This window comes from Crocuta crocuta, unplaced genomic scaffold (genome assembly GCF_008692635.1).
Source record: "Crocuta crocuta isolate KB4526 unplaced genomic scaffold, BGI_CrCroc_1.0 scaffold884, whole genome shotgun sequence".
In the NCBI taxonomy this organism is placed as follows: Eukaryota; Metazoa; Chordata; class Mammalia; order Carnivora; family Hyaenidae; genus Crocuta; species Crocuta crocuta.
The window spans coordinates 2,184,330-2,211,518 of record NW_027529549.1 but is presented as its reverse complement, the minus strand read 5'-3'; the positions used below and the strand labels follow the sequence as shown (position 1 = coordinate 2,211,518).

Here is a 27,189-nt window from a genome sequence, read left to right as displayed (position 1 = left end):
TACCTCCGTGCATAGTGTTGACAGTGTGCCCTGTCAAGTATGCATGTATGGTTGACACCCTGAGGAAATTATTCAATATGGAAAGAGACAGTATAGAAGAAACATTAGAGTTAATAGTATGTAAATAAACTGCTTATCAGAAATGATCACAGAGCCCTTTGCTTAAATAAATAAGAAATTGATGCACAGGGTCTGCAGGCCAACTCTGCCAAGTAGACCTCCCTCAAAATATAAGACACCACATCCACATCTGACCCCATATGGAAAGAAGCATGCAAGCCAACTCTGGCTCAAATTCCATTTCTACCACATGCTGGGCGTGTGGTTTTAGGCAATTTATTGAACTTCTCTGTGCCTCAGTTTTCTCAGCTGTAAGTTATGGATAACTCAGTTATCTACCTTGCAGCTCATAAATGTTAGCTATTATTTTTAATTATTTTTAATACAAAGAGAAGCTTGGTATTACTTATTCAGCTGTCCATAGCTTCTTCCAAAATCCCCTCCCTCCATACACACCACTACCACCAATACTGTGTTTGCTTATATGTATTATTTTTTTATTTATTGTTTTTAAATTTGTGAGAGAGGGAGAGACCAAGCGTCAGCGGCAGAAGGGCAGAGAGAGAGGGAGACACAGAATATGAAGCAAGCTCTAGGTGCTGAGCTGTCTGCACAGAGCCTGACACGGGGCTTGAAGTCATGAACCTTGAGATCATGACCTGAGCCGAAGTCGGACGCTTAATCGACTGAGCCACCCAGGCGCCCCCTGTGTTTACTTATAGATATGATGTAGAAACACATCCCTCCTCCCCTTGCTTAGACTAAATATATTGGTGTCTGAGTTTGCATGTATTCTGTGGGAATCAATGTTTAGTGTAAAGGGACGGAGACAAACAGATGTTCTCACAGTCCTGATGCTCATGGAACAGAATTGAATGTTTCCATATAGGTACATTCTATTGGCTTAAGCAATGTGGATATTTTCTGACCAGCCATATGGATCTTTTGTCATCTGAAATGTTAATATTTTCCTTGTATTTTATAGTAGCTCTGGAACATGGCCAGTTTCTTGAATAGGGTCCACATGGCTCATTATGCACAGGGCCCAGAAACTGGCTTGCTTATGTGATTCAAATGAGAAGGGACACTTAGAAGAGTTGTGGGCTGGGGTAGGACAGTGGGCGGGGGAAGGTGCACAATTAGTTTTGCTCCTGCATTAACCTACATATAATGAGCACTTTCTTGTGCTTTACAATAAGCAATTAAAAGAAATTATAGAGTTAGATACAAAAATAACCTGAAGGACAACTGGATGTGTGGACCCACCAGTTTCCTCCACGTGTGCAGAAGGTTAATCCTTGTTAACACTTGGAACATTAAGTTTCTGCAGAAAGGGCTGCATGTCCACACATGTTTTTGCATCTGCCCACATGCTTCTGTATGGTATGACTGTGCAACCTGGAGGGCTGCGGCGTGTATGTTTGCGCTTCAGTGGAATTTAACAAACTGATTCCTGAAAATGGTCTCATAAAGGTGAGCAACAGAGAACTAATGGGATTCTCCTGCTAATTTCATCTTTTCCCTAGGATCTCCTGATAGTAGTGGTTTTAAAAGGAATTCTGTCCTTTTATTCTAGGGACACCTTATCTGTCCAGTTTCTTCCTCCACCTATTTTTCACCTCTTGCTTTTTAAAAATTAATGTTCTCTGTCACAGCTCAGAGGATAGGGTCTAACCCAGAGTGAGAGGTCTCTACCTCAGGTGAGACTCATCTGTCCTATTCTCATTTTTACCCCTTCTGAAGTAATGACATTGAAGGCTTCCAGTTTGGACCTAAGATGGTTCTAATTATGAACAGATACTCTGTGATGGAATTCGCTCAGATAACTAATTAACCACAAGAATACATTGGCTGTGGAAAATTTCAGGAGCACCATCTGTGGAAAAACTGAGAAAGGCATGCCTTTATCACAGCTCTGGGGTCCATTAAGAGAGAGGGAGAGAGAGAGAGAGAGTGTGTGTGTGTGGCAACGGTGTCTAGTGGGCGTTGGCTCACAGCTGTCAAAATTGCCATAACGTCTCATTGTAGGACCTCCAGAGTGTCGAGCAACACCTTACAAGTACTTACAAGAACCTGTTTAAGTTTCCAATTCTGAGGAAAGAGACTGAAAATAGAACAGACTGGTCTTAACTTTCTCTCTCTCTGTCAATTTTTTTTTTTAATTGTAATTGTTCTCACTTGTTCTCAATTTCCACATTATGGCACACTTCTTTTCTTAAGGGGGATTTCCTCTGGCTTGAGAGCGTTACCACTGCATGCTCTCCCCTTAGGGACAAAGAGTCCAGTTACATCAGCCTTGCATTTTCTTTAAGTCTAGGGCACGTTTATTCCTGGGTCCAGGAACTGGGAAGACAGTGCTCTGCTGTGCTTTCACAACACCCCCTGTTAGCAGGGACGCTGTGTTTGTAATTTGGAGGAGGCCATCCCTCAGCTGTGTTCGCGTCTGAACTGTGTGGGGCTCAAGGTGGACCCCAATAATACTCAGGATTCTGCCTGGGAAAAGAACCCACAGAAAAGAGGGTTCTGTGACATCTCAGCCCCACCCAATTGTGGATGATTTAGCAGCAACACTAGCAGCATTCCCAGTACGAGTCATGTGTGTCCGTACTGGTGACTTTGTGACTTGGTGGCTTGGTGATTGGGAGCTAGCTGTCTTTGCAATCTTTTGTATAAAACCTAATCAGTGAAGCTGTCTCCAGTTCTGTTTATGAAACTACCCCCATCAACTCCCTGGTGATGATGCCCCTGTAACTCGATTTTTTTTTTTTTGTTTTTTTTTTTTTTTTTTTTTTTTGGTCATTTTGGTTCCTTTGGTCTTGAGGCAAATATGATCCCAATTGTTGGAACCCAACTGAGAAATTGAGTTGCCTGCTGGGTACCTTACTGAGATGGAGAAGGATTGGGGTTGAACAGCGGATTTGGATGGTTGATACACTGATATGTTTTAGGGTTTTGTTGTTGCTCCCACTATGGTTGTGTTTGGTTTGTGTGTGTGTGGGGGGGGGATTTATTTAGGAGTTAGGTAGTAGGAGTTAGCTAGAGCTGTTAGCTTTAGGACAGGCCTAGAAATAAATCTTCATCGAGCGAGTGAGTCAGTTTTCCCTGCTTCCATCTCTGTTTCACCATCAGAAACCTGGATGAAAGGAATATTATTATGTGTAGAAATCTATCACCTGCTAGTGCTATTTGTATCCTTTCCAGTCTGATTCTGATTGAGTGAGTGATGATAGGTTTTGTAAGTGATTAGGGAGGCCAATTATGCTTGTACTTGCTTTGTAGCAGTGAGATAAAAATTAGTGATTGAGTGGAAGTCCAGAGGTGGTACAATATAAATTCTCATTCAGTCAATCACGTTTATAGGTATCCTGTGCTTTATTGTATAAACACAATAGTGGAAAAGCATGTTGACATAAAGGGAACCCAGATTTATTTAATATCATTACAAAAGCTCAATTATTTTCCTACATAATAAACGTTCCAATAAAACAAGTTGAGCCAAGGAGGTGAGATGGTGAGTAAGCCCATGACATGCTAAGAATTTACTACAATACTTAAGTTGACTTTAACCCTTTCATTTCTTTATCATAAGTAGCTTCCTTTCTCTTTATCAGTCCAAAGTTTCTCAGCTTTCATGAACCACCTTGAAGTATATGAATCTTGTCAAAGTGCATATTCTGTCTTAGTGGAGGGGTGGAAGGGATGCAGGAAGGGAAGCTGAGATTCTTCATTTCTTTTAAGTGACTAGGTGATGCTAATGCTGCTGGCCCATCAATCTCACTTTGAGAAGCAAGTATTCATTTAATTTTTTTAGGTCCTTCTGTTACAAAGTGGGTCATCGAAACTCGCCAGAACCTGTTAGATAATATCATAATTAACATTACTGTCTACCATGTATGGGAATTTGATATTGCACTGTTTTTCACAATTTAATAATTAGAATATTGTTCAGAGAAAGACAAATACCGTATGATTTCACTCATGGGTGGGGTTTAAGAAACAGAACAAATAAACAAAGGGGAAAAAGGGAGAGAGAGAGAAAGAGAGACAAATCAAGGAACAGACTCTTATACAGAGAATAAACTGACAGTCACCAGAGGGGAGAGAGGTGGGGGGATGGGTTAAGTAAATGATGGGGATTAAGGAGTGCGCTTGTTATGATGAGCACTGGATGATGTATGGAATTGTTGAATTACTGTGTTGTACACTTGAAACTAATATAACACTGTATGTTAAGTAACTGGCATTAAAATAAAAAACTTAAAAAGCAAAAAAATAATAATAGAACATTGTTAAATCTGAACTTCAGCTTATTATAAACAAATCTCACCTGAAAAATCTAAAGAAAACAATCCTGGGGCACCTGGGTGGCTCCTACAGTTGAGTGTCTGACCTCACCTCAGGTCATGATCTCAGGATTTGTGAGTTCAAGCCCTGCATCAGACTTTTCACTGACAGTGGTGGAGCCTGCTTCAGATTCTCTGTCTCACTCTCTTTCTGCCCCTCCCCCACTTGTGTGCATGCACACTCTCAAACATAAATAATTTTTTTCAATTTCTTTTTTTTTTTTTAGAGAGACAGTGAGCGCATGAATAGGGGAGAGGGGCAGAAGGAGACAGAGAATCCCAAGCAGACTCCATGCTCAGTCTGAAGCCCCATGAGGGGCTCTATCCCACCAACCATGAGACCATGGCCTGAGCCAAAATGAGTGTACAATGCTCAACCAACTGAGCCACCCAGGCACCCCAATAAATGTTTGGAGGAAGGAAGGAGGGAAGGGAGGGAGGGAGAGAGGGGGAAGAGGTTAGGCGTTTTAATTGAATGTGTCATTTTGTTCTTGTAATTTAAGAAATAGCAGTTTAAAAATACATTTTAAAAAGCAACATTTTGGGGCCATCTACTCATTTGATAGGCAAGTGACTTGTGTACACTTGAGACTTTAGAGATGTGCACCGTGTGGGCAGTATTACTCTGGGAAGTGGAGGCGAAGGAAGAGGGCAGGCATGGATAGCACTGCCAGCTGTGGGCGGCTCTGGCTTTCAGGGAGCCTTCCTTGGCTACAGTTGAACACTAGGTTTCTTGGGGGCAGTAGTGTTGGAGGCACTTAAAACCCTTTGGATGGTGGTGACAGCTGTGTCTGGGACTGGAACGGCAGGTGGGGTGTTTTCTGCCCATACCTGGTCCTAGTGCCAGGCATCTTCTATCTCTTATTCCAAAATTCATTCCATCTCCTTTTAAGACTTGCTGTTCTTACTTTAATTTCACCTCCCTAAATACTATGCAAATATTACCAGCAAAAAGGGAATAGTCATTTAGCATGTGTGGGAACCTAGTTTGTACAAAGTCCTGTACAAATTATGGTAATTCAGAGGAGAATACCCATCCCTATCCTAATGTAGAATATGGTCTAGTTTTACTCCTGGGTGAGGTAGGTCTCTGACCAGTAGAAAAATGTTTGTTCTTTCAAGGATAGAGTATGGAAGAGAGGAGGTGAATAGAGGACCAAAGTTATTTGACTTTGTATCAAAGGTGTATGTAAATTTATCAAGTTAATAATTCAGAGGAATGTACTTTTTTTTATAATTACATGTATGTATTACTCCAGGTCTGTAAGAACCAGCAATTTCTCTGGTGCTCCTAGTGAGGCTAAGTAATGTCTGCAAGTGTCATACCTTGGGTACTCTAGAGGATCAGAGAGTACTCTGGTATGAAGGACTGTGTCTTGTAGAAAGCATATAGGATACCCATGAACATAAGATACATTATGGTTAAAAACTTTTAAAAAACTGTTTCTTTCTTTCTTTCTTTCTTTCTTTCTTTCTTTCTTTCTTTCTTTCTTTCTTTCTTTTGTGTGTGTCAGAGAGAGAGAAAGACAGGGTGTGGGCAGAGGAAGGGGCAGAGAGAGAGGAAGAGAAAGAATCCCAAGCAGGCTCTGTGCTGTCAGCTCAGAGCCTGACACCAGGCTTAATCCCATGAGTCATGAGATCATGACCTGAGCCAAAATCAAGAGTGTGACATTTAACCAGCTGAGCCACCCAGGAGCCCCAAAACCTATATATTTAAAGACACTTCCTTCAAAGCTTTGGAAAATCTGCATTATCAGATTTCATTTACTAAAATACGTGTTAGTTTCTGTTGATTGGTCTTTCAGGCAAGCAGGTGAGCATCTGTCTTGATCATTAGCCCCACCCCCATCCATATTTTATTTATGGATTCCAACTGTCCATAATTTTCTTTGAGGAATGTGAAGGTTTTTTGTTTGTTTGTGTGTATTTAATTCTCAGCTAAGCAGTGAGTGTATACCTAATGGGAATATAATGCAGAGGGATGAAAGAAACTAGTGTCTGTAGTTGAAGGCCTAGTTTTCCTTTGGAATCTGAGGTTCTGACCTTGTTCTATTAGGGGAACCAGAGTGAGTGGATGAGTTGATTAAAAACTCTGGTCCTCTTTCCTCCTGTATGAAAGGGGGATAATTATAGTTACCTGCACCTCTAGGGTCGTATGAGTCTTAATTAGTTAATATTTGCAAAGTGTTTGGAGATCTTTGAATTAAAAGTGCTGAGCAGTGGAATCCAAGTTCAGTGTAATTATTGGAATGAGTTTCGATTCCCGCCTTCCCTCTACCTCCATCCATGGTGTTCTTTCAGCCAACCCAGACATGACCCATGGTTAGTACTCATCTCTGCACACTTCTCTCTAACCCCTTCTTTTGCAACTCCCTTCAGCCTAAAAATAAATAGAAAATAGAACTAAATTAATTAGGTTAAAAGATATACCCATGCCTTTAACCCCAATCTCACACTTAAGTAACTATTCAATATTTATTTTTAAAGCTCAATAGCCACTAAGGAGAAATCAATGAATTAACTTGTCCCTTCCAATCTATCATTCTTTTAGGCCCTCCTGTACCTGAAATAAACTGGGCTTCTAGAAGCATTTCCCTGCTCAGAAACTCTCATTGGCTCTTCCATGCCTGTAAGTCAGGGTTTGAACTCCCTAGCATCACCCCTCAGAGCTTTCTGGAATCTGATAGTCACTCACTCTTATTTCTCACTATTCCCTTCCAGAATTCTTCTCTCCAGAAATGTACCCTATGCCTTTAACCAAGACTCCATCCATCCATTGGTGTCTTTTCTGGACACATCTAAATCTTCCCTATCCTTTGCCTTCCTCTTCACAGAGCAGATTTCCTTCTCTAACTGGAAGTAACCTCCTTCTCCTTATAGAATTTCTTCTTTTCCTTGGTTGTTTCTACCTTTCTGCTTTAGTTTCTTACATATATATCCTACATCTCTCCTAGACTGTAAGATTTGAAAGTAGGTCCCATGTGTGATGAATGAACAAAGAAAGGCTAATAAATGCATGTAGTGAAACTGGGTACAAATTGAAAATTATTTATATTGATTTGCAAGATTGCATTAAAGTGGTCTCTTAATAGGTTTGCATACTATATGTTAGGAATTAAATATTATTGATAATTTCTTCAACATTACCATTATCCTTGTTGCTTATGTGACTAAGATGAGCAACCGTATCTTTACATGGTTTTCTTTGATTACATGTCATGGACATAACCCTAAGGGACTGGGAATAAGGAGCACTTTGTATTTTTTCTTGTTTGTGCCTGAATTACCCATATTACTGTTTGGTTTTCCTTCTTAGCTTTGGCCATGGAAACACTATTCTAACATGCCTATATTTTTGCATAGCTTTCCTTTAGAGGAAGACCATGTTGTCTGAAATTTCATCTACTGAAATAATCAGGCCTTAAAGTTGAAGGGTCCATGATTAGTCCAGTACTGCAAGGTAGCATCTCAGTGGTGCTGCCTTTAGAAAGCTGGGCTCCAGGATATGCACAACTGAAGAAAACTATGGCTGTGTTGTATAAGCTCCTTCTTTGATCACCCTTTATAGCATAGCCTCTCTTCTCCCTGCAGTTAAATAACCTAAAACCGGCAGCATGTCCTGATAGTAAAATCTTGGGTGAAGAGGTAACTTGTTATCCTCTCTGAACCATAATTATCTCATCTGTAAAATGTGGATAATAATACCTGTCTTATCTCCTTGTAACAATCAAATTAGATCATACTTGTGAAAGTTCTATAGTCTTTTAGACAAATGTTCAGTTATTACTACAGCATGCTATCATGGATATTCATCTAGTCGAATATTTAAGACTTGTGAGTCATGCTTAAAACTGAATTTTACTTCTATTTTGTCAATTTTCTTTTTAGCCCTGTGTACTATATTTAATTTTTTGAGAATGGGGCTAAAAAATATCCTTCCTCGCATTTTATAGAAGTGGTTGAGTTGATTGTTGTAAGCCTTGGAGCAGAATTAGACAGCACCAGTGAATTTATTATGTATAAACAGATATATAGACTAGCAATCCACTTAGGAGTATTTCACAGCCTCTTTATCTTTTGTGTAATAAAGATACATCCAAAGGGCTAAAACGTTAGAATTGTCATGGAAGCTCTCACTTATTGTTAGGATTTCCTAATATGGCATATAAAATTACTCATTGAAGAGGTTACCAGCAAAAAAGGCCATTGAAAGACTAAAATACAAGTTTTACTATGATTATTATTATCATTGGCTACTTTTCCAAGTCTTCTATTAGAAACAGGGCTACACAAGTGATGGGGGGAGTTTGTATGATATGGTGTTGTTTGCTTTTTAGAAATTATTCAAGTAAGGCTTTACCCTGTTAGAGAAGCTAAAGACAAAATAATTGCCATCTATCAGATCCCTTAGAGCTTATAATTTGGGTTTAGCATGGCCTGTACTTGACCAACTAATTCTAGTGAGTTCAATGATGCTTTCCAAATGGAAATCCTTCCCACGAAAGGTCAAAACTGCCTTTTCTAATGGTTTAGTAAACCCAGCAGTAAGTTTCTACTTAGAACTATTATATTATTCTGTGTTGAACATTAATCGTGGGGGTAAGGTAGTCAGACATGATTCCTTCCCTCAGAGAGCTTATCATCAAACTGAAGGCTGACCATGGTTAGCAAACTCTGTTAATAATTAACAAGCAAGTAGGGATATGAGAATACTCAATGAGATATAACATGCAAATTTTAGAAGAGAAGGAGGACAGTGTGTGCTGGAGTCATTAGAGAAAGTGGCATGTATGATTTGATGCTTGAACTGTGCCATGAAGGATGAGCAAGATTTAATTAGATAGAAAAAAATTTGCCAGAAGAATGGAACAAGTTACTTCCAGGCAATAATGTATGTACAGCTCCAGGGATCCTGGCCTGATCAGAGTAGAGGTGAGTAAAGTGAGGCCAGATTTTGAAGGGTGTGATACCAGGTAAAAGAAGTTAGATGAGAGGTACCTGGGTGGCTTAGTCGGTTAAGTGTCCGACTTCAGCTCAGGTCATGGGTTCAATGGGTTCAATTCATGGGTTCAAGCCCCGTGTCAGGCTCTGTGCTGACAGCTAGCTCAGAGCCTGGAGCCTGCTTCTGTTTCTGTATCTCCTTCTCTCTCTGACCCTCCCCTGCTTACACTGTCTCTCTTTCTCTCAGAAATAAATAAAACATTTTTAAAAATTTAAAAAAAAGAAGTTAGATGATATCTAATGGAACAAAAATGCGACTGCAAGTTTTTATGAGAGAAAGATAAGGTGAGTGGTTGGTCAGGCAGTGATCATCATGGTTAAATGGAGCAGAAAGGACCTAAAGTATATCAGGGGGACATTGAGATGGTTGAGACCTAAGCCAAGATGGCAGCAGTGGGATGGAGAAAAAGGGATGGACAGGAGAAATGTTGTAAAGGAAAAATGAGCAGGACCTCTTCACTGATTAGATTTAAAGACCATACCCAAAATGTATGGTCAAACTTGATTCCACCACTCCTAGCCTCCACCCTGGGTGGTCCAAAGTATTAAGAAATCACTGTCAGAAACAGAAAAGTTAGGAAGTAACATTGTTTCCACAAAAAGCATTTGAGTTAGGCACTTGATGCACTTACAAAGCCTTGTAAGTGAGTAGGCAGTGAGCATCCTAAAAGTGTCACTCGGGGCAGGGCTGGCAAAGGCGGCTGGGCTTTAGCAACACGTACTTAATTAACTGGATCTGTGCAGATGTTCTGCTTTGAGGGATGCCACTGTTTGGGCTTCAGGATGAAAGCCAAGTTATATTTACTCAGATACCATTTGGTCCTCTGAAATATTTGCTTATAGAACTGCTAAGAAAATGATATGTAAAGTACTACTTTTGGAACCAAAAGGTTACTAATAAAAAGAGGAGACCAGTGAAAGGTGGGTAAACTTCTCTAAGCCAAGTATAGAAAAAGGTACCATTAAAAGCCTCCTACCTGTGGTAGTGATAATAAAACAATTTCCCAACTCTGTAGTTTAAGATGCCTTAGTACCTTGGCCATTTTAAGCAGTTCATGTGGGCACTTAGTAAATATTTATGAAACTTAATCTATCATTAATTCTAGTATCACAGTTTGTCATTCTTATTTATAACATCTCTGAAGTTGTGTCTTATAGTTGATGTCATTGTGTTATTATTGTTAGCCATGTAGGAGTCATTGTACACTTGTCATCACCTTAACCAATTTACTTTGCTTGATTTTCTTTTGTTACATATGCAGAAAAATTGTATATTATGATAAAATGTGTCCAAATTTAAGTCTAAAAGAATTCTTCAGTAAGTATGCAGTAACAGTCCCAAGTGATAAAGAAAGCAATGGGTTAATTGGCTGCATTTTTTTATTTCTTAGTGGTACATAAAATGATGTGTTTTATAATGCTGGTATCTTAGACTTGATGAAATATGGCATTAAAATATTGCTGATCACAGCAAATCTCTACCAGAGTGATACGGATGGCTGGAGTAAAATATTCTAAATTTGCATTCTTTCGTCGACCTACATTTGAGGTGCCCCTTGGGTTGTTTTAATTTGGACTGGGAACATTAAGAGAAAGGGTTTTCATTCAGTGGTGTAAATACCACCTGCCAGGAATAGAAACCTCCTTGGAGGATACATTTCTTTGATGGTGCAGAATCCAGAACATTCAAAAAAAGTTCAGGTGTTAGCAAAATAGTTATCTGTGGTTTATTCAAACCAGTACGTCCTTCCAACTCTGACCACTGTGCACTCCAAACAGTTCTGAGCATGCTTGCTATTTGTACGTAGTGAGAGTGAATCCACAAAGAAATTTGTGGGTATTTGGGGATGGTAATAGTCCCTTAGTGGTAGAAAATGCGATCTCTTATACAAGTGGAGAAGAGAGACATTTGTTTCTCAATGCCAAATTTTCAGCCATTTCTGCAGTATGACCTATTGACTGGAGGTAGGTTGCCTTCCCATTCAGTGACACTTCATATGGACAGAACAGTCCTTTCTCCTACTGGTTACACATGTGTGTGTCTTTTTGTAAGTCCTTGCTCCAGGACTGAGAAGTAGGAATAGTTAGAGTGTTGGAGCTCAGGGATGCTTCTCTTTGTTGCTAAGGGACCCAGTGCTTCAGGTAAGTATTCTGAAGTCCTTCACCATCTGACGGTAACCTTGGGTCGGTCTATAGGTACGTTTTTATTTTACTTGTTCTTCCATTCTAATTGGCTTCCCAGAGCCTGCTTATAGATGTAGAGCCAGACTTAGAATATAACAACCCTCTGGCAAACAGGAAAAGATTAATTTTGTGGTGTGCTGTTAAGGGACTTCCCAGAAAACTTCAAAAGCACAGAAAGAAGTGCTCACTGCCTATTCCAAAACATGCAAAACGCCACTCAGCCTTTTAAAGGTATGATAAACTCTGAGCTCTCTCTCACACACACACGTACACAAAGGACCACATTTCCAATAAAAGGAGAAGCTGAGCTTTCTTGGATGACTCTATATATCAGCCAGAAAAGCCAAAGGGGTGAGGGGCTCAGAGAGTTAGCGGAGATAAACGTGAATCTGCACATGAGAGGCATTTGACATTGACTTCAGTGCCTTATTAAAGCCGACTTTTCTAGTGGTCTTTTAAGCAGACACATTATTTTCATGACATAAGCCCCAGGCATAGACACACCATTAAAATCAACGGGTAGGAAATGATTTGTGTTTGGAAATAAGCAAAACATTTTCAATAATGACCACCCAGGTGTAGGAGGAAAACACTGAAGCTGAAGTTGGGAGCCCTGAGCTCTGATATAAACTTTGTTCAGGACGGGAAGCAAGTCCTCAGTGGCCTTGGGTTTCCTTATCTGTAAAGCAGGATGGCTTGATGAGATGATCTTTATGCTTTGTCCTAATCGATTATGGGGGCAAAAAAGTCCATATAAAAGGCTCCTTACAGCTCCCGGACTCCTGTTTTATGGTGCTCTTCATCCTACAAATCACACAGCCAGAAAGGCCCCCACAGACCCCTCGGGCCACTGCTGTTCTTGTCACACAGCTCCCGCAATAGGACCATGTTGCTAACTCAGGAAAAAAAATTACTATTACACTTGGAGATGTTGCTTAGTAACATTTCTGATTTTGTGTTTCTTGTGACAGCCTGAGCAGAGATCATTAAAAATTAAACTTACAAAGCTGGTAAAGTGGGAGGAAAGAGGAGAACTTGCAGCCACAGTTTTTTCACTTGTGTAGAAGCCATCTAACCTTGGGTTTAAACACCACATCTCAGGGCACAGGCCGCACATCTCTGGTTTGTATTAAGCCACACAGAGCACACAACTGACACTAACGTGTATCTGGTGCAGCTGCAGTTCATTACCAGTGCATAAAATCCTTGCCCCCGCAGAATGGCCTGCAATCACAATCAGATGGCTGTACTGCATCCCTTCGAAAGAAAGCACTAACCAGCTCTGTGTCCTGTTTCTGCTTTTTCCCTACAGCTCCACCAGGTGAGAAGAGTGATGACCATCCTTTTCCTTACTATGGTTATTTCATACTTCGGTTGCATGAAGGCTGCCCCCATGAAAGAAGCCAACGGCCGAGGACAAGGCAGCTTGGCCTACCCAGGTGTGCGGACCCATGGGACTCTGGAGAGCATGAACGGGCCCAAGGCAGGTTCAAGAGGCCTGACATCATTGGCTGACACTTTTGAACACGTGATAGAAGAGCTGTTGGACGAGGACCAGAAAGTTCGACCCAATGAAGAAAACAATAAGGACGCGGACTTGTACACTTCCAGGGTGATGCTCAGTAGTCAAGTGCCTTTGGAGCCTCCTCTTCTCTTTCTGCTTGAGGAATACAAAAATTACCTGGATGCTGCAAACATGTCTATGAGGGTCCGGCGCCACTCTGACCCTGCCCGCCGCGGGGAGCTGAGCGTGTGCGACAGCATTAGCGAGTGGGTGACAGCGGCAGATAAAAAGACTGCAGTGGACATGTCGGGCGGGACGGTCACCGTCCTTGAAAAAGTCCCTGTATCAAAAGGCCAACTGAAGCAATACTTCTATGAGACCAAGTGCAATCCCATGGGTTACACAAAGGAGGGCTGCAGGGGCATAGACAAAAGGCATTGGAACTCCCAGTGCCGAACTACCCAGTCGTACGTGCGGGCCCTCACCATGGATAGCAAAAAGAGAATTGGCTGGCGATTCATAAGGATAGACACTTCCTGTGTATGTACATTGACCATTAAAAGGGGAAGATAGTGGATTGATGTTGTATAGATTATATTGAGACAAAAATTATCTATTTGTATATATACATAACAGGGTAAATTATTCAGTTAAGAAAAAATAATTTTATGAACTGCATGTATAAATGAAGTTTATACAGTACAGTGGTTCTACAATCTATTTATTGGACATATCCATGACCAGAAGGGAAACAGTCATTTTGCGCACAACTTTAAAAAGTCTGCATTTCATTCCTCGATAATGTTGTGGTTTGTTGCCGTTGCCAAGAATTGAAAACGTAAAAAGTTTAAAAAAATAATAATAAATTGCATGCTGCTTTAATTGTGAATTGATAATAAACTGTCCTCTTTCAGAAAACAGACAAAAAAAAAACAACAACAAAAATTTGAACCAAAACATTCCGTTTACATTTTAGACAGTAAGTATCTTCGTTCCTGTTAGTACTATTATCTGTTTTACTGCTTTTAACTTCTGATAGCGTTGGAATTAAAACAATGTCAAGGTGCTGTTGTCATTGCTTTACTGGCTTAGGGAATGGGGGGGATGGGAGGGGTATATTTTTGTTTGTTTTGTGTTTTTTTGTTTGTTTTGTTTTTTTGTTTTCTTTCTTTTCTTTTCTTTTTTTTTTTCAGTTCCCACAGGGAGTAGGGATGGGAAAAGAATTCCTTCAGTATATATTCTGGTTGATAAAAGATTTATTTGTATGTTGTAAAGATGTTGGCAATATCAATCAGATGACTGGAAAATGAATAAAAATTCAGGCAACTAAATGAAGTGCTCACTCCACTTCCCATGATGCACCTCCTAGGCTCCCACTCACGCTTTGGGCCTTCATCAGCAGAAGCTTCTTTTGCTGGAAAGACCTACATTTTATTAGAGCACATTCTTTCCCTCCCTCCTCCTTTGGTCCCCTCTTTGTTTTGTTTTCTCTTAAAGGAAGAAAAATCAGTTGGGCACTCTGAAATAATTTGCCACTGCTGAACAAGTGAACAAATTTTGTCATTTTGTGGCACTCTTATATAAGCATGGAGAACAGTGATTTCTTTCTTTTCTTTCTTTCTTTTTTTTTTAGAAGAGAAAAAGAACAACAAAAAACTCAAAAACAAAGATTCTTTTTTATGAGGGGTAAACATTTGGGTAAATCATTTGTAAGGCTTAACAAAATCATGGTAAAGCTTAAAGATGTCTTGCAAGCAAAAGGTGGAGTCTGTATGGACCCAGAAATGCCTAGAGCAGAGCAGAAGCCCACACTGCCAGTGAAGTGAGACTGAACCAGCCATATGGAGGCGGTTGTGGAGCTGACACGTCATTTCTGGGTGGTGCAGGAGGAATTTCTGTGTGGCCATCCTGAGGTCTAGGTGGGGGTGGGGAATGGTACTTGAGACATTCCAAGAGGGAGGCCTCTGAAGGACCTTTCAGAGGTGGCTCTGGAATGACTGTGTCAAGTTGCCTGGACCTCGCGCTTTAAGTGCCTACATTATCTAACTGTGCTAAGAGGTTCTCGCTGGAGGACCCCACTCAAGCTGACATGCTCTCCACCCCTGGGTAATTTGTCCTACAGCTGGATTAGCCTGGGGCAGTTTCAGAACCAAATGTGGCATTGTCCTCATGAGTCTGATGCAATGAAATGGAAGATGCTTGCGACATGAACACTTTCTGCTTTGAAACTGGACTTGAGGAAACCAGGGTTTTTGTCTTCTGAGAACTTTTGGTAAGGGGGAAGGAACAGGAAGAGGCCCCAGAACTCAGGTTGGATGACCAAGGCTACCAAGAGAAAATCTTGTCCCGAGACAAGACTTCAGGTGTCTGCACGTCTAGGACATGGAAGGCTTGAAGGTGCCTTGCTCAATGGAAGAGGCCAGGACAGAGCTGATTCGCTCCCCAGTGAAGGCCTCAGCAACCTCCTGCCCATCCTGTCTGTTTATGGAGAGGGTCCCTGTCTCACCTCTGCCATCTTGGGTTTGGAGAAATAAAGTTGGGAGCCTGGAATAGTGTGGTCCTGGGAGAAATGAATCCCAGGGGAAATTAGTACTAAACCCACTCACCCATTCAGCCCATTATCCAAATCTGAAAATGTCTTAGACCAGTGTCCTTGAATATCAGAAATCCTTAAGAAGTTGCTGCATCTTCGTAGGGTGAGGGCTAAGCAAAAGAGGATGTCCACCATGACCCAGGGAATGAAGATACCATCAGCAGATAATTTCTATTTGTTCAGTCTTTCATTTAGAGCGAGCCTAGCCTATCCTTTACGATACCATCCAAACACCTGTCTTTAAAAGAGGGAAGACTTTAGGTTTGTTTTGTGATGTTTGAAAATACTGTCTTTATAATTATTTTGGACATGTAATGAATATCTGCTGTATGTTAACTTTTTGCAGCTTCCTTCTGAGGGACAAAACTATAAAACAATAAGTCCCCATCACAGTCTCAAAGTCCGGCTAAGGCCAGATCTGTTAAGTGGTTGAACAGGAGACATTCTGCAATTGTGTGGTCACTGGCTCTCTCTTACCCGATAGGATACATCACAGTCACATGCTTGGTGGTTTACGTTGACCTAAGATTTATTTTGTTAAAATCTTTCTCTGTTGCTGTTCATTTTTGTTCTGTTCAGTTTTGTTTTCTTTTAAAGTCTTGCTGTGGTCTCTTTGTGGCAGAAGTGTTTCATGCATGCCGGCAGGCCCGTTGCTTTTTTATGGTGATTTCCATTGAAAATGTAAGTAAATGTCTGTGGCCTTGTTTTCTCTATGGTAAAGATATTATTCACCATGTAAAACAAAAAAAATATTTATTGTATTTTAGTATATTTATATAATTATGTTATTGAAAAAAATTGGCATTAAAACTTAACCGCATCAGAAGCCTATTGTAAATACAAGTTCTATTTAAGTGTACTAATTAACATATAATATATGTTTTAAATATAGAATTTTTAATGTTTTTAAATATATTTTCAAAGTACATAAAATCTGGGGGTTCTGGGTTTTTTCTCTTCACTGTGAAACAAACATGAAAACGTGTTTCATTATAAATACGTGTGTTCCTTGCTTTAAGACCAACCTGACTAGTTTTAGCAATTGCACACCCCCCCACCTCAGAGGGGATGCTTATTTCAAAGCATGGGAGGCCAATCCTGCAGTCTCTGAGCTTCCAAGAAGCTCTAGGATTGGGCCCGTCTTCCACAGTGGAAGACAGGAGTGTCATATTCTAGGACACTTGAAAGTTTTCTCCTTTGAAGTGATATACTTTCATCAAGTACCAAACCATGTATCCTAGCAACATCAGGATCCACGAATCAGGGCTGGCTGGCTCTGTTTGATTATAAGATAACTGTTGGGGGAAAAAAAAATAATAAAAGCAGGTTAACTTAGGAATAATGAGAATAAGTTGGCCCAAATTTAAAAGTCAGTAGCTGAAGGAAGACATAGAAATTCAATATTTAGAGGCAGGTCATGTACCCTCAGTTTGGAAATGGTGCCATTTGCATTATGTATTTGTATCCATTGCACTGATTTAATTTTTGAATGTGGAGCATGCAGATTTTATATCATAGTACCCATGATCTAACAGATTGCTAGGATTTCTAAAAAGATTTGCCTCTGTGATGGCTGCCAAGCCGCTGGGTAATTTAGTTAAAGTGTTTAAAGTTATCACTAAATCTTAGGGAAATAAATGGAAGGATTTTAAATTAGAGAAAGTGCCATTAAGGAAAAAAAGCATCTGTTCCTACTCTTCAGACTCCCCATTTGAACACTGACAACCCATCGCAGAACGTGGTGAACTATATCTGTGCAATGTATCATTTCTATTTCAAACATACACACATGGTTTCCTCTTGTATTGTCTTATAAATAAGGATCAAGAAAGTCATAACAAACATTGACTTGCCTTGTGTATATGGAAGAACAGATCGAATGAGATGAATTACTCAATCCTAATCTGTCCAGGGAGCTTGCAAAGTACTCCAAACTCTTAAGAGAAGCCTTGACTGCCAGTCAAGGCATGAACCCAGCCATGGAATTAGAACTTTGGTAAATGTCAGGCTTAACCAATTTTCATAGGGAAGACTAAGATATTTTTGAAAGGATTGTGTAAAAAGCAGTGAGAATTAAGTGTGGCATTCAAATTACCTGACGTTAAAGAAATTTGGTTAACAAGACTGAGAGTTTTCATCAGAAGATGAGGTCAGAGAAACAAAAAATGAAGGCATCTACTAAATTAACCAACTTGGAGTTAACAGAAGTAGTCACTTTGTACTCCGTTCATTGGGTACAAACAGTTAAGTCTGTTCCATCATTGAGATGCCTAGAAATAGCCCAGATCATTGCTTTCTTTGATCTATTGGGTTTTTTTCCCCCCACCATATTGAGAGTCCTCTGTGGTTATTGGCAATGTCTATGAAGATTTATTAGCTGTACTAATTCCATGAGTACTACCCCAGTTGTGAGATTCTGAACTAAGTGTTAGGACAGATCAATGCTAAATCTTCTCTTATTCATTTAAGTGATTACTAGACTGGATAAAATGTCAAAAACCTCATGAACTGCAACCAAAGCCTTCCAGCCTGGCCTCAGTGCAGCCAGCACTGAGGCAGCATCAGAGTGTAAGCCTAATGCGAAACATAAATATCTGGTGTGCATTCTCACATCAAGCCTGTTCTACAAGTCAGTTAAAGTTGAGATGGCTGCATATTTTGGTAAGCTATTGTTAAGTAAAGAATGTTAACAGTTTTCATAAGAAATGATAGGTGTACATAAATGTAGGTAGATACAGCCTGGAGAAAGTCATACATGGATTTTATCCATCCTCAAAATGTTGGACAGCAAAATTAGTGATGGAATCTGGGCCCTTTGGGGCCCTTTGTAATTTAACAAAGTTTAAAAAATTCATTTTTGGTTTTTGGTTTTGGTTTTAGCTGTGGGTTGTTTTAACTGTAGTTTTAAAGGTTAGGCAGTTGGTGATTTGGGGGAAGGAGAGTTGGGAATCTGACCCTGGTTGGTTACAGTAAGCTAACTGATGGTTGGTTCTGTGAATCCCCACCCAAGAGCCAAACTGAGTGACTAGAGTAGATGCTCCCACTCCAACCAGCAGTATTTATGTATAGTGCAGCTGATAAAGCCCCCCTACCACTCTCCCCAGGCTTGAGTATCTTCATCCACTCCCCAATGCTAGCCACCATTTTAATTCTTTATTAAAGAAAGACAACCTCCTCATCTTTTGATAAGTAATTAGATGCAGTAAGTTGCCTGAAGAGTGTTTAAATATTAACAGAAAAATATTGTGATCTTACACATTGTTACATTCCTCATTAAGAAAGAGCTCTTTATGTGGTACACTGTCTGTTGGATTTCCAGAGGCCCTTACCTCAGCCCCTCTAATTATTTGCTGGACACAGAACACCAGATCAGGAGCTCCCTGACCTAGCATTTGCTTGTCTGAATAACAATAGCGCACCCTCTATTCTCAGTATCATGGAACTGTAAATGCTGGTCTTCCAATTAATTTTCACCACACACACACACACACACACACACACACACACACACACACACCACAAGACCTTTGTATTCATTATATATTTGTGGTAGCCACTCATTTTTTTTATATCTGGCAAAACAAAATCATTTTTCCTTTGGAAAAATAGGCCCTTCCTTCTGTCCTAAAATATTTCACACAAAGCACTGCAGTCTAATGACAGGGCATGTTGTATGCCTGTAAATGATCAAAAATTGTTGATCGGAAGATGGGCTGGAAGGGCATCTTCTACATTTAGAAATCATAAGGTTGCTTCTGCAGCATGGAGCTTTGAGGTTGTATTCTGTTCAAACGGTTCCTTGGAAACCAGGAGCTGGTCTGCACAGAATGGCTGAACCCAAGGGAAATATTTTTGTCTAGCTTAAGTGCTCACATTTTGGAAAAATCCATATCAAGTATTGCAGTACATATTCAAATTAATTTACTCGAGCTACATTCTCCATTGAGCCCTAACATTTAAAAAAAAATTTCTAGACTGGAATGTGGTGCATATCAAGCAGGGAAAGAGGAAAAGATATAAAGCAAAGTAGAAGCTCTCTAAACAGAAGACCTTTGACAAGTACCAGACAGCTGACTTGGAGGTAGTGATCCCCATACTCTGGTCTAATTAGACTAACACAATGAGTGGTTCTGGGTGGGCTTTCCAATCCCCAGCAGCCTCTCCAGGAACTTGTTAGAAATGCAGACTCTCAGGCCTCACCCTAGACTTGCCGAATCAAAAGCTCAGGAGCAGAGCCATCAAATCTGTGTTTTTAACAGGCGCTCCGGGTAGTCCTCACGCCCACACAAGTTTGGGAACCACTGGACTAAGAGACATAGACAACAAGCCCACCCTGTATTCTAGATCATTGGAAGATAGCCACCCAAGAAATTGGAACTGTGAGTTCGAATCCCAGCCATGCTGCTACCTCTTTCCAGGGCCCTAAAACTTCATTCAAACCATCTAGCTTTTCATTTCCTGAAAGCCACAAGAGCAGTGGCTGCTCCCAGGCAGAACACTGCTCAGCACTGGAAGATGATTTAGAAGCCAGCACGTACCTATGTGCAGGGAAAGCTCACGATAGCTTATCGTCAACAATTTTTTTCTCTCCTTTCAAAGCTACAGCAGTCATGGATTCAGGACCCAGACCATGTAGTCGTTTGTAACACATTTGGAATGACTGGGAGAAATGCGAAACAACATGCAGCAAATTAATAAGGAAAAGATTATTCCATCTGGGGAGCTGGGCTCTGCACCTGCCAACACGGCCCTCTCTCTGTGAAACAGAGCTATATTGGTCACAAATTAAATAAGCTTCCTGAATTAATCAGCTATTAACATCCAGCTGAGAAGTCCTAGGTTCACCCCCTCCAGAATGACCAGATTGTAAACACAAAGGGCTTCTCCAGTCTTTGTGGCAAACCTTTCCCTGACTGTAGGACCTATTTTCTGGAAATGGGGACTGGAGAATAATCTATTTCCACCCCCACCCCATCTCTGTGTGTATATGTATGTCTGTGTGCGTGCACATTCCTGCACATGTTAGACACCGCAAACAGCATTTGAAGATTTTCTGTTTGTGGGCTGGGATGGAGGTGTCCAAATATGTTAACCATCTATTGGGCAATGTGGAGACCTGAATTCTGGCAAGCCTGTCTTAGGAGCCAGGAGTCTTCGTTAGCTCAGTTAACTAAGTCAGCCAAGCCTTTTCTGGGTCCTGAACTTTCAAGCCCTCATCTGCCATAGGAAGCGACTCAACTGGACCACCTTGGAGGCAAATTCCAGCTCCAAGAGTCTGTCATCGTGTTACTACTAAATCACTTGCGGTAAAAAGAGATTAAAGAGGTATCTGAAACATTTAAAGGCTGGGAAACAATCTGAGAATTCACTGTCCATCTCCTGTCTCCATCACTGATGCCCTAACTGCTTGGCACTTGGCACAAAATTGAAATCAAGAGGCACTTGGGTCTGCGTGGGAGTTGAGGAAGTGGGATGTGCCCCAGGGAAGGTGTTCGCTTCATATGTGACTATGAAAATGGTACCAACCGTTTGACAATCAGGCAGAAAATGCCTCGGGGGTGGTGCCCAAACATTATTCAAGGTGCGAACTTCTAAACTTAATTTCGAAAGCCAGACAATGATATTTGCCTGTTTTGTGTCACTCCATATTCAATGGTACCTGGCCAAGAGAGATGCAGGGGCCTTGCAGAGTCACAGGAACCCCTGGATCACACCACAGCATCTGCATCCTGCAGATCACTTACAGAACTCTGAACAGACAGGACTTGCATCTCAGTCCCTTTGCTGTCACCAATGACATGTTGCTCTCAGCTTGCCTCACTGCTGCCCCAAGCACTCTGGATATGTCCTCTTTCTTGAGATGGCCATGAAGACGAGAGGGTCACATGACAAACCAGGGCAACTGGTCTGCCCAGTAGCAGACTTCTTCAGAGCCAACCTTTAGGGGAGGTCATTCTGAGTGGAGCTCGGAAGACAACCTCACTGGCATAGCAGGGTCTGGAATTCCTCATGCCAGCCACCCAACTTTGGCTTATTCCTGGCCCAGAGGACTTTAGGCCTGAATCTCTGAGAAGCCCCTATTTTTTCTGTAGTTCAATGTACTTCTGCTCCCAGTTTATGTCCATCCTTCCTTCCTGGTGACCTGAGAAGTTGTTTCTTCTGGAATCCAATGTCTCACCCCTTGGAGCATAGTATGATAGTTAAAAGTATAGATTCTGGAGCCTGATTGCTGGGGTCTGAATCCCAGCTTTGCTACTAGAGCTGTGTATCTATGGACAAGTTACTTAACTTCTCTGTGCCCCAATTTCCTTACTTATAAACGACAGGTAAAAATACTACCATGTACCTCAGAGGATTTTTGTGACAATCAAATGAGTTAATACACATAGGACATGGAAGAAAATGAGAGACCTATGGGAAAGTCTCAAGATATTTTTACAAACTCTTATTCTGTTGACTGGTGATGAACTGGGTTCTCTTACAATGGATATCAGAGATTCTTCTCTAATAGTCTCTGATTCTTAGAGGAGATCCCATTTCATTGGTGTTTTATTAGCATCCAGGGCACTTTGTCTTTTCTGGAAGACTCAGAGAGGCAGCTCTTGTTTAGCCACTAACAATACTCCTTGGCCGTTAAGCTGTGGCCAATACCCACACTTAGGCAAATGGAGGAGATATACCACAATAAAAGGCACTTTTCTAGATTGTCCAATCCAAATGAAGCCCATTATCCTTAAGTGTCCATTCCAGCTGAATGGAAAGGACTGAAGCCAAGGAAAAATGGATGAACTCACATAGTCAGAAAGAGAAACCAGGAGCCACAGCCACATTTCTAAAAATAGCCATGGCTCATCAGGAGGATCCTATCTCACCGTTCAGCCTCATGTCACCCAGACCATTACACAGTGCCAATGATTAGTGCTCTCTCTAAGCAAGCACTGTTCCAGGCACTTCATGCAGATCTAGGTGGCAGTATTAGTACTCACATATTAGAGGTGAGGAAAGGAAGGCACAGAGAGGTCAATGGAGTTGCCCAAGGTTACAGTACCAGTGAGTAGCAGAGCAGGGACTGGAATCCAAGCAGTCTGGATCTGGAGCCACTCTACTAACTGCTGCAAAGTTGAAAGAGTATACAAAACATTGATGGGGGTGGGAGGAATAGAAGCAAAAGAAATGGAAAGTACCTATGTATCTAAGAGGATTTGGGCTTCCATCAAAAAGGAAGAACGCTAGTGGTGCTTCCAGTTTTTAGCTTTGAAGAGATCACTGGCTTGCTCTTTTAAGAGTTAACACGCAGAGGCTCATGTTGCATGGAGGCCTTTCCAAAAGTGGACACAACACTGCTCTGTGCTGAACAATCTGAGGGCAGGGTTTCTAGAGCTTTGTGCCAGCTGCTTCCAATACCTGGAAATGGGACAGCTGTCACTCCCCTCACCCTCATGGCAGATCAGAAGGGCTTCCTGGGAGTTGCCAGGATTGGATAGACAGCATGTTCTGGAACCACTTGCTAAACTCAGGAAGGCCCGATCCTCCCCAGGTCAAAAATTTACAAAGTTATTTTGTGTTTGAGATTGGTGGAAGAGAGAAATGGCACGGACCTCAGCCCTGCTGTGTCACAATGGTCTTGAACAACAATATGCGAGGGGCACGTGCCACCGCCCCGTCACCCCACATCTTTTGTGTGTAGCAGACATCACTACTAAAGTCCTCGCTGAGCTTAGTATCAGCCTCAGAATCCTTAAAATTGGGGTTTGTGTAATCATTGTCAATTGAATGCAACTGCCCCCAAAAATGAATTCTGTTTGCTGTCCCAGTTTCCCCAGTTTCTCTAGGATAGATCTCATAAGTAGGGGGGTAGATAAGGCAACAAAGTCAAATGTTGAGGACTGGACGTGCCCATCAGGTTGGAGCAGAATTGTGGTGTGAAAGGATAAAGAATGTTCTACAGACAAGTCTGTGGAGACTGATATCCATGGGCTTCAGACACATGAACCATATGTGAGAAGCCCCGTAAGGGGTGATTACTCCAGAAAGTGGTTGAACACAAGTAAGAGAGTTTGGCCACAGGCAATACCATAGGAAGAGGTATTTTGTACAAGATGCCATGGTAGATGCTTCACATGCTATCTAAAATACATGTCAACCATGAGAGATGAGTGATTTAAGAGATAAGGAAACAAGTAACATACAATCCTAAATAACTTATCCCAAGGGTCACACAGTTAATAAATGTTAAATTCAGATTTGAAGCCACATCTATATAATCCAAGTCTCTAATTTTTTAAATTATTTTTTTGAATGTTTATGCTTTTTTGAGAGAGGGAGTATGAGGAAGGGAGGGGCAGAGAGAGATGGGTGACCGAGGCTCCAAAGCCAGCTCTGGGCTGACAGTAGTGAGCCCGATGTGAGGCTCGAACTTACCTAAGCTGAGCTGAAGTCAGATGTTCAACCGGCTGAGCCACCCAGGCTCTCCACCTCCATTTTTTTTATTGTTTTATTTTCTTTCATTGTTCATATGCTACCTAAAAATCTTAGTAAATTTAGTGTTGCCTCTATATTAATAATCTGTTGGCATTCCAGTATAACCCTATACCTTCTGGCATTTTTCTCCTCCCTCCCAGCTTTACTGAGATATAATTGACAGATAACATTGTATAAATTTAAGATATACAGTCTATTGATTTGATATACTTCTATATTGCAACATGATTACCACCATAGCCTTAGCTAACACCTGCATCACCTCTAATAATTACCATTTATAAGAACATTAAAGATCTATTCTCTTAGCAACTTTAAGGTATACAATACAGCATTGTTAACTACAGTTGCCATGCTATGCATCAGATTGCCCAGAATTTACTCATCTTAGAGCTGGAAATTTGTACTCTTTGCCCAAACATTTCTTCTTTTCCCCACCCCCCAGCCACTGAAAACCCCCATTCTAATCTTTAGTTTTAGAAGCTCAGCTTTTTAAGATTCCACATGTAAGTGAGAGCACATAGTATTTGTCTTTCTCTGACTTCCTTTCACTTAGCATAATACCCTCACAAATGCCAAGGCCCCTAATCTTATCCACCAGACCAGTGGCTCTAGACCTTGATCTGTATACATTTGAAAGACTTAGGGAATTTTTTAAAAATAACTATGCTGGGGCCCCACCCCTGATAAGTTAAATCAGAATCTTTGATTCTATTTTTCTTAAAGCTTCCTAGTAGATCTGTTGACCAGTCAGGGTAGAATTACTGCCCAAATGTCTGGAGGAGGGCTGAGCCCACAGATGAGGGTCAAGTGGCCCAGGGATGTGGAGGACAGAGCTCTGCAGACCAGAAGGCTGGCAAGTCATCACCTGGCCCACCACCAGGTAGCCTGCTCTGAGCCAGTGACCCATCTTCCTCCCACACATCATTTCACGAACACTTGGCTTATCTACTGGACTCCAAAGAACCTTATAAAGTTCAAGCAAAGAGAAGAAAAACAAGTAGTCCATGTTAATTGTTTGGAATGTTTTCTCTGTTTCCCAAAGTGACCATTGGATTAACACGTGGCTTTGTCTTCCGCTCCTTCTAGTATTTTTTCTCTCTTCCCGATGCCTACCTCCAGCTGCCAGGCAGCCAGTCCTGATTGACAGTTAGTAGGAAAAAACATCTCTATGTCTCATAGGCCCTTTCTAGAGGCTTCTTTTAGCAGCAAAGCAGGACATGCCCAACTTAGCCAGGCCACGGGACTAATCGAAATTGGCAAATGCTCTGCGTCAGCAGACACTGGGGTGCTAATGCCCCTAGTCAGCTGGTTAGAGGGTGAGTGGGCAAGTGCCTGGCTTTCTCCTCATGTTTTCAGAACAGGAATCTGAGTCCCAGTAATCGCAAGGCTGTGGGACCAGAGGCTATTTTGGGCATTCCTTTATCCAATGGGAAGTTAGGGGTGGTGTCATCTGAAACTGCCAGGGGGCATCCAGTTTCACCATTTTCTGGGACATGTACCTAGAGGAAATGGAAGCAATGGCAAGGAGACTAAAATGAGGTGTCACAACTTCCTTTTGTTTTTATTTCCATATCATTTTTTTTTCATCTGGTCCTTTCATTTTCACTGCACCTTGCCACAACTGGTTCAGGTCTTCATTAGATTCGCCTGGACTCTCACCCCACCCTTCTGGTGGGCATTCTAACTCTAATCTGTTACCCCTTCCCCGGTCTACACTCCCATGATAGCAGAACAATCTCCCCTAAAGGTTCAATGGAAATAATGAACGTGAAAATGCTTTGTAACACATGATACAAATAGCAACACCTACCTACACACGAATTTACTGACTTGGCAGTAGAAGGGATGCAGTCCTTCCTCCCTGGTAAACACAGAGGGGGATAAAGTCCAATGCTTTTGCAAAAGGATGAAATAGATTGAGAGGAATGTTTTAGGGTAAAAAGACTATGAATTGGTGCACACAGTATTGGAACCTTCAAACAAGTCCTCAGAAGGAATTCAAGGTGGACTTGTCTGCTCTGCAATTGTATGTCATCTTGATAATCCTGATGAAAAGTGTAGGGTAGAGACCTAATCATGCCCATCTCTCAAAGAACTGAGGACAGGAGTGGCTAGCTGATTTGCCAGACATCACTCAGTGAGTGCAAAGCAGCCCAGAACATGCATTCAGAGGATACATGCTATCCACGGTACCACACTGATACCGATACATTGATGTAGATAGTGGATGGGTGCATGGATGGCTGGGCGGATAAATGGGTGGAGCATATTTCCCTCCCTTTAACATGTTGAAGGGCTCTCCATTTCTGACAGAGATAAATCAGGCAGAATTTGTAGTGTTCTAGGATGTGATTTTAGATTATTTTCCTACTTTGCTGTCCAGACAACCCCCAACATGCCTGGCACTGCACTCTCATACTACCTCACCCTCCTCCTCAAATACACCTTGTACTCTGGCTCCTCTGTGCCTGTGTGCATTTCCTGTTTCCCCCTCTGATTATAGAAACCCCACCTGACTGTAACCCTTAGTAGGATTGCCAGATAAGATACAGGATGCCCAGTTACATTTCGATTTCAGGGGTCACTTAGGAGGCTAAGTTAGTTAAGCATCTGACTGTTGATTTTGGCTCCGGTTATAATCTCACAGTTCATGAGTTCAAGCCCCACATCAGGGTCCATGCTGACAGCTCGGAGTCTGCTTGAGATTCTTTCTCTGTCCCTCCCCTGCTCTCTCTGTCCCACCCTCAAAAATAAATAATTAAAGTTTTAAAAAATTTCAATTTCAGGTAAATAATAAATAATTGTTTAATATAAATATATCCAAATACCGCATGGGACATACTTATATTAAAAATTTATTTGTGGGGATGCCTAGGTGGCTCAGTGTGTTACGTGTTGACTTCAGCTCAGGTCATGATCTCACAGTTCGTGGGTTCAAGCTCTGCCTCAGGCTCTGTGCTGACAGATCAGAGCCTGGAGCCTGCTTTGGCTTCTGTGTCTCCCTGTCTCTCTGCCCCTCC

The 27,189-nt window shown here is 41.4% G+C and overlaps 1 protein-coding gene across 2 annotated transcripts in view; it reads left to right on the top strand.

The window, feature by feature from the left end:
• The window catches only part of BDNF (brain derived neurotrophic factor), a 59,945-nt gene extending 45,971 nt beyond the window's left edge, over nucleotides 1–13,974 (top strand). For both annotated transcript variants that reach the window (XM_077761421.1, XM_077761420.1), the window contains exon 2: nucleotides 12,901–13,974. In XM_077761421.1, the coding sequence (XP_077617547.1) occupies nucleotides 12,922–13,665 (744 nt within the window). In that variant the 5' untranslated portion in view covers nucleotides 12,901–12,921 and the 3' untranslated portion in view covers nucleotides 13,666–13,974. The remainder of the gene's footprint in view (nucleotides 1–12,900) is intronic.
• The last annotated feature ends 13,215 nt before the right edge of the window (nucleotides 13,975–27,189 follow it).